This window comes from Sinocyclocheilus rhinocerous, unplaced genomic scaffold, assembly GCF_001515625.1.
Source record: "Sinocyclocheilus rhinocerous isolate Xijiao unplaced genomic scaffold, SAMN03320098_v1.1 scaffold1548, whole genome shotgun sequence".
Taxonomy (NCBI): Eukaryota; Metazoa; Chordata; class Actinopteri; order Cypriniformes; family Cyprinidae; genus Sinocyclocheilus; species Sinocyclocheilus rhinocerous.
The window spans coordinates 125,651-133,456 of record NW_015630996.1 but is presented as its reverse complement, the minus strand read 5'-3'; the positions used below and the strand labels follow the sequence as shown (position 1 = coordinate 133,456).

General features: G+C 36.4%; 1 protein-coding gene and 1 pseudogene across 2 annotated transcripts; both read right to left on the bottom strand.

The window, feature by feature from the left end:
• The window catches only part of LOC107740992 (aspartate aminotransferase, cytoplasmic-like), a 9,714-nt pseudogene extending 5,647 nt beyond the window's left edge, over positions 1-4,067 (bottom strand).
• A 270-nt stretch (positions 4,068-4,337) lies between these two features.
• Positions 4,338-7,542, bottom strand: LOC107740978 (nucleoplasmin ATPase-like). Of its 2 annotated transcripts, none has more exons than XM_016553546.1 (5): positions 7,164-7,542; positions 6,993-7,075; positions 6,247-6,357; positions 5,169-5,262; positions 4,338-4,647 (listed from the first exon to the last, which is right to left on the bottom strand). In XM_016553546.1, the coding sequence occupies exons 1-5, from the start codon at positions 7,273-7,275 to the stop codon at positions 4,592-4,594; spliced, it is 456 nt and encodes a 151-aa protein (XP_016409032.1). In that variant the 5' UTR covers positions 7,276-7,542; the 3' UTR covers positions 4,338-4,591. The 2 variants fall into 2 exon arrangements, with proteins under 2 accessions (XP_016409032.1, XP_016409033.1); XM_016553547.1 differs by lacking the exon at positions 4,338-4,647 and adding an exon at positions 4,910-5,071.
• Between the last annotated feature and the right edge of the window lie 264 nt (positions 7,543-7,806).

The following is a 7,806-nucleotide window of genomic DNA, read 5'->3' as shown; positions in this document are numbered from 1 at the left end:
TTTTTATAATATTAAAAATATCTGTATGACATTATATTCTGCAGTTCTTCCCTGTTGTACCGAATATCTATACTTTTCAAATTATCATATCGAAGTTAGAAATTCAAATATTGCGACAAAATTAATTTTGTAGGGTGCCACAAGTTTGTTAAAATTTCCAAAGGGTGCCGTGACAAAAAAAAGGTTGGGAAACACTGGCTTAGATGACTATGTTTCATCTAAGTTTAAGGAAGTTGATGGTTCCACTCCAGGAAGAGCTTGAACAGTAGCAGGATCTCAGTAACTCAGCACCCAGATGCACTGCTCCAGTACATCCAACTGTTTGGACGCCAAACACCTACCGCATTTCCAAACACATTTCATCTGAGCTAGTAATTTGGAAACGTAACCCACAACATCAGTATTTCCCAACACCCTTTTGTCTTAATCGACCCCTCAGCAAGGTGCAAGTACCCTTTAATTAACGCCAAACCAGAAATATGTTAATATTATGCAAGATACAAAAATCATTCATTTCAGATGAAAGTAGGCTTTTTTTTTAATTTATTTTTTTACTATAATTACTCCTGATCCACTTTAAATTATAACAACAATAAACAATTATTAGTGTGCACAGGGATGTCAAGAAAATATTTTTGGAGGTGCACCAGTAGTAATCCATTAATGCAGAACACATTTTTGCATTTAAATTATTTTTTATTTTTTAAGTCGGAATATCTAGTTCAGTCATAAAACTCTAGATGGCAGGTGCTTTGGATTCAGTCTGCTGGCAACCACATCATTTACTACATGGCACAAGCTGATTGGCCAGTGAGATTGCTTGCTTAACATTTAAATGGTCTGGTTTAGTGGTCGCTGTAAGCTGCAGTGCAGTTTCTCTAAAACCCTCCACCTCCCCCAGCTCCACCTGCCTAGATCAACATGATTTATGTGGTAGCTGTACATGCTCACAGCAAGTCTGTGTATCTACTGTCAGTAGCAAGTATTTGCTCTACAGCAGCAGTGTGCGTAGCAGATCTGGGATGTGTTTCCCAAAAACATTGTTAGCTAACTATGGTCGCAAGTCCCATTGAACTCGAACTTGACTGACAGACTGGCATTCTGACAGCGCAAGCGTCATGCTTTCTGACCTTATCTTCACTTTATGTTGCAATTACTCTGCTTATTATACATATAAAATATAAGCAGTTTATATCAAGTAGTTCCATATTAATAATTGTGACCACAGAGTTTGTTTACAATGTCTACCATTGTAACATGTTTACATATGCCAATATCTGTATACAGTGTGTGCATATATACATATAGAGAGAGAGTATCTTGTAATAAATATACATAAACATACATCATGTATATATTACTTTTGCTCTCTGCACAACTCTGCATACATTGGATTGATTTTAATGTACTGTAAGTGTGCACCAAATATACATTCCTATAGGAATATAGAAGTATCGGATTGGGACTCGGTATCGGCAGATACTCAATATTCAATGACTTGGATCGGAACGGGAGCACAAAAAAACCTGACCGGGACATCCCTATAAAACAATCAAGTCTTCCTGTTGATCAAAACTCTAGAACATGGAATTAGAAACGCAAAGGTCATGGGTTAAATTCCCAGGGAAAGCAATAACTGATCAAATGTGTATCTTAAATGCACTATAAGTTGCTTTGGATAAATACATAAATGTACTGTAAATCATGCATTCATTTTTAATAATCAGATATACAGTGCTTCGGAAGTTGCATTCAAAATGAACTCTGCTCAAACGTCTCAGCTCGTGGGCACATGTTCCCTCCTCTGAACTGGACATGCCCCCAATCCTGACTGTGTGTGAAAAACAGACTTGCCATAATAAGACACCTGAGCTTGTTTGTTTATCACAACTTTTGACAGTTCTGGGGGACAATCATGGAGAAACCTGACAAAGACCAAATGTCGAATTTATTTATAAAAGAAACCAAGATTTGCTTGTTCCACCTGGTTGAAAAGCTTAAGGATGAAGGAAATGTGAAGGCTGGGGTTTGTGTCAGGCCTTTAATTGTTTTAACCGAACTATTAAAACTTAAGTGTTAAGGCCAGTTCACACCATGCACGGTAACTATAAAGATAACGATAAAGATAAAGTTCTAAAAAAACGTTCTCAACATTAAAGAATAGCCGAGTTCACACCGAAGCTATAACGATAAAGGCACAGAGAAACAATATCGTTGGAATCATTTTCAGAACGATTTTATTCAGCTGATGAACGATAAAAACATTGACAGCCAATCAGAATCAATCTTGCTATAATGAGCGCGAGAATTTAAAACTGCAGACGAGCGCGCGCTTACAGATGATATCTTTCGCTGGTGTGGATGCTAATATCGTTATCTTTATAGTTATCGTTCTTGGTGTGAACAGGCCTTTAATCAGTTTAATAACAGTAAAGTGATCAGTGGTGGTTAGTTTCTATTCAGCACCAGTATCTTTAATTACTGACGTGTGTGACTAACCCATTTGCGTCACATTATCTCCGTAGTTCAATAATCAAAAGCTATATTTGGTTTACAGCTTGCACTGACATTTCCAGATAGCGTTGAAGGCTACTGGCTTTACACCATCTGCAAACAAACTACACAGTGGGTATGTACTAAGCCTCTCATGCACTATCAGTGTATTCAGCTTGCGAGTTGCTGTGGATCACAGTCGGGACTGGGGATTAACTTGAGCTTTCAACAATTGTGGGATAATATTTTATAGAAAGATGGTCTACAGTGTGACGTCGTTTACTGAAAACAATTAAAACGATGGTACCCTGCTTTCCATAATGGCAGGGCTATCTTTGCCCAATGCAAGTTCGGTTGCCCTTCTGGTGAATTCTGGGATCCCAAGGATGGGTGGGTACTCTGGGGTTAGAGTCGGGTCTGTGGCAATTTGCTGCTTGATTTTTCGTACAAGAGGAAGCCATGCGGTGTGTCCATGCTCTCCAATATACTCTATACTCTTTTCTGCTCATCAAAGCTGCATTTATTTGATCAAAGATACAGTACAAACAGTAATATTGTGAAATCTTATTACAATTTATAATAATGGTTTTCTTTTGAATATATTTTGTAATATAATTCATTCCTGTGATGCAAAGCTGAATTTTCAGCATCAATTACTCCAGTATTCAGTGTCACATGATCCTCCAGAAATCATTCTAATAATTTGCTGCTCAAAAAACATTTCTTATTATTATCAATGTTCCAAACAGTTGTGCTGCTTAATATTTTGAGGTAAGTTTGGGGTAAGATTTATTATCATTTTGAAAGAAATTATTCAGCCAGCACACATTACATTAATGAAAAGTGACAGTAAAGACATTTATAAAGTTACAAAGGATTTCCATTTCAAATAAATACTGTGAATTTTGTTCAATATTTTAAACAATAATCCTGACAAAAATGTATGCCCATTGCCACAAATACATTAAGCATTAGAATTATTTCCAAAATCGATGATAAAAAAAAAAACATATTAACATGATTTCTGAATGATCACGTGACACTAAGGACCAGAGTAGTTGGCTGCTGAAAATTCAGCTTCTTATTTTTTTATGATTAAAATAATTATTCCAGACTTTTAACCTGTAGTGTAAATGGACTTGTCATTTTTTATGGTTTAGTATTCCTCGAGAATAGAATGGATTTCGCAAAAAAACAAACAAAAGCTATTGTTTTTTAAAAAAGTATGTGGTATTTGGCAACTCATGCAGACTAGTGTGTTCCTGTATTTCTAACATTTTATGAGTACATTAGCATGTAAATGACTTTAAGAGTCTAACACAGGCTAAAATTCAATGTTGGTTTCATAGGTTTTTTTATGTGCCATCATCATTACAGGCAGTAGTCCGTGTTCAGTGTGGGGCAGCGGCAGTAAAACCACTCACCCCTCCCTGCCAGATTTCACTTTATCGGGGTGTGTGTCTCGCTTGAAATCCTCTAAAAGGTTCATTTCAGATGACATGAACACTGCGCCATCAAACACAAAGCGAGCAGACATCTTGTGCTGGTGCATTGACTTCTTTTCTCACTGTAAACAGCACTCATTCTGCAGCTCTATGTCAATGACAACTGCAAGGGTTTGTTTACCGTCTGTTGCTTAGATGCGTGACTGTTTCTTAGCAACAGCTCATATAAACTCTGCCATAGATCATGATGTTATACCCTCACCAAGCTAGAAATCAAAATAAGAAATCATAAAATTAATTTTATAATTAACATGCTGCCAAAAGTAGGATTCACAAATGCTTCACCACCAGTATATACTCTATTTCTCACTTCAGGTCAAATGCATGTTTTATTAAACATTTTGTGTACAAGTAGGTATGCATCTCGGTCTACATATAGGGAAAAAATACATCCGATAAAATCGTGTGGTATTATTTACACTTTGAGACTCGTATTTTATTACTCTCTTTCATTAGCATTAAAACACTTGAACTTAATAGTTTTTTAATGTTGACAAACACTGTGATGCTTCAGTAACAAATACTGGCACAATCACTGTCCCACAGGACCCATTATGGTTCAAACAGTCAAAATAAGCTTTCATCACTGGCATTTAATCATCTTCATCCTCATCCTCCTCCTCCCCCTCTGTCATCTCAATGGGATTCACTGCAACAAAAAAAAAGGCAGAAATGAATTTTAGCAATAGCATGGTTGAGCACCATTTAGAATTAAAATACAAAAATGAAATAGAATTTGTATTTGTTCTTTAAATATTAAAATACTGTTTACATACATGGGAATCATGGACGATTTCGGGAAATTACAATATCCAAGTCAACAATTTTTCATGTCAATATTTCTAAAATTATCTGACAATGTCGAAGTGGATATTTTGCAAACTGAAAATCAATATTGGTGCCCGTTTTATTTGTTTTCATAGTATTAAAGAAATGTATACAATCAACTGAAAACAAAAAATTATACTTGTGTTGGACTATTGAAGCTCCTTGGCTGTGTAACCATGTTGAAATTTCTGAATTGCAGTTCATAAATCCTCCTGTCATTGCAATTCAGATTTCCAGTCAGCACCCTGAATGTTCACACTTGTGAATTAGCAAGGAGCTAAAATAGTCAATTTTGCCCAACCCTAAAAAACACAAAATAAGTATTCCAATGCAAGCTCTTACATGTTATATGCTGAGCAGAGATGAACACGGGTCCTTTACCCGAGCACAGTTTAAAGGTGACAGGGGGAATAAGCTCCAAACCGGGAAAACTGATCTGCAACATATGACAAAATATCTAGTCTTATATATCAGGGCTCTACAGTTGCGACCATTTCAGTCGCATTTGCGACTGAAAACTACTGCGTGCGACTATGAAAACATATTTAGGAGCACCAGTGCGACTGACCAGATCTTCATCATATTTGTCATTGTGATCGCTGAGGGGAGCTTCAAAGCTTTCTACGTGTTTTTGCAGCGTTGAGTAATGTATCACAGACATATCTCACGAATCCTTTCATAAGCAAAGTGTACACAGGGTGTAAATAAAAGTTTCATTGCGAAATGTAGAGAGCTTCGTTGATTATAAATGTGAGATCGCGATGAGCTAAGATGAGTGACAGCTTTTAATGATTTTTAAGGGAGTTTGTAAATGTGATACTGATTTAATACAACAGTTAAATAGACAAGAAGTTAATATTAAGTGACTTACATTGTCTGACTATAACACTATTGTCTGTGAATTTATGGATTTAATTGCACTCATGCCACCTCTGATCCTCATTAAATGTCTGAAAATACACCTACATGCCACTTTTGTGTTCTTCTGTGCCACCTCTGTACAACTTAATTTTAATACTGATTTCATTTGATTAGTAACTTATTTTTCTTATTCTACTTGTTCTTATTATGTGGTTTTAATTAGAATTATTAAAAAGCTTATAAAATATTTTTATTTTTAAAATTTGACAAAAGATGACATACTTTTAATAAAGTTAGAAAAATGCCATTACAAAGGTAAAAACCAAATTCCACTGTAAATCACTTTAAGGAGTCAAATATCACCTCGTAATGGGAAGGCAAATTTTTGATCAAATTTTTGATTATTGATTAAAAGGTGCTCCTAAATTTTTGACTGTGCTCCTAAATTTTTTAAGTTAGGAGCACAAGTGCTCCTAAAAAGAAAAATAAGCGTAGAGCCCTGTATATGATTAGCAGTTTCTGAAAACTTATAATCAAACTATCAGCCACAATAATTCACCATTGGCATACAGTGGCGGAGGGTGGCAATGGGCAACGGTTTGGAAGCTCCGACACCGTCACAGACGGCCACTATATGCATCTCCTCTCCTGCCTCCTCACTAAGACATATCTGTGAAAATAGAAATCAGGCCATTTTACTGTACTGACAAACCGGTTGAAGACTATGGATGTGGGTGTAGGTTATCAGGCTCACTCATACACTTTTTAATAGATCATTCAAAAAATGTATTCATTAAAAAAAAAAAAAAAAAAGTCATTTACTCACCTTCATGAACCAAAACGTAAATGACCCATACACACAAAAGGTGAACTTCACAAATATCCTGGCCAGTCTTTTATAATGAGAGAGAATGTAGACTACAAAATGATAAAACGCATTGACTCTGATGCATTACAGTTTTTAATCACTTCCGCACATTATTTCAAGCCTTGAATAAATGAATGACAAACATGGCTGCCTTTGCATGTTGATGGGAAATGTTCGATTCATGAAGGAAAAGAATTGACTGAGAAGAATGACTCAATGAATCGGATGACGCGATGCTTCGTTCACAAATCCCCTACTCAACTTCAAATCATTAAATTAATGATCCACTAACAACGATTAACAGCTAGCTGGAGGGAAAGCTGAATAACATACGCGACGGAGAAAAAAAAAAACATACGAGTTTGTAACGGCATGAAGGTGAGTAAATATTAACAGTTTATATTGGGATAGACTATGAAGGCCCAAATCTAGGTTACCGTTTTGATGAAAAACTGGTTCTCCAGAAGGTCATTTTCTGCTTGAAAGACAGCTGTGGTCTCAGAGCCACTGAGCACACAACCTTTCAGGAAAGAAAGAGCAAGTAAAAAGCGACTTAAACAATTCAGGCAACTGCAAAGGCTCGTTGTACAGGACAGAAATGATCTTACCCCAGTGAACACATGCTCTGTCAGACACAGATGATGAGCTGGATAATTCAGACAGACTGATTGAACCTACAGAGTCATTTTCGATAAAACAGCTTGTCATTTCAGTCAGCATGAACGCTGTTGAGGTGAAACGGCGTGAGAAGAGAATCTTTCTGCACCTTTTCTTCACAAGCCAGTCAGCTGGGCCCCACTCATAAATGTTTGTTTACAAAGGGGCGCTTAATATTCCTTTGCCTGATAAAATAATCAGCACTGTGCAGGCAAGATCAGTATATCAGCCACCTGCAGCAAGGATTGAACAGTAATATAAACTGTGCCATTCACATGGACGCACACCTGTAAACAGCGGGGAAAAACACTGCACGCAGATAGCTGACAAATTGGATCGGTTGATGATGAACTTCAGGTGTTTTTCCTGAGCGCGTCACGCGCTCCATCAGACACTAGAGGGCGCGCCAGGACTTCTGATCACGTTTGTTGCCCGAGGAAAGTTCGTTCTACAGCATTTTTTTTTAAATACTTCATTTGTAAATAACTTTATTAAATTAGCGTTTTTTTTTAATACTTAATTTTTAAATAACTGTATTAAATTATTATTTTTTTGTTATATGCGGGTCTATTTATTTATTTATTGTCGAGATGT

Coding starts and splice junctions, on each gene's coding strand:
- LOC107740978 (XM_016553546.1), bottom strand. CDS start 7,275: ATGCTGACTGAAATGACAAGCTGTTTTATCGAAAATGACTCTGTAGGT. Junction 5,263..6,246: donor TCCGCCACTGTATGCCAATG/GTGAATTATTGT, acceptor CATATGTTGCAG/ATCAGTTTTCCCGGTTTGGA. Junction 4,648..5,168: donor CTCTGCTCAGCATATAACAT/GTAAGAGCTTGC, acceptor TTTTTGTTGCAG/TGAATCCCATTGAGATGACA.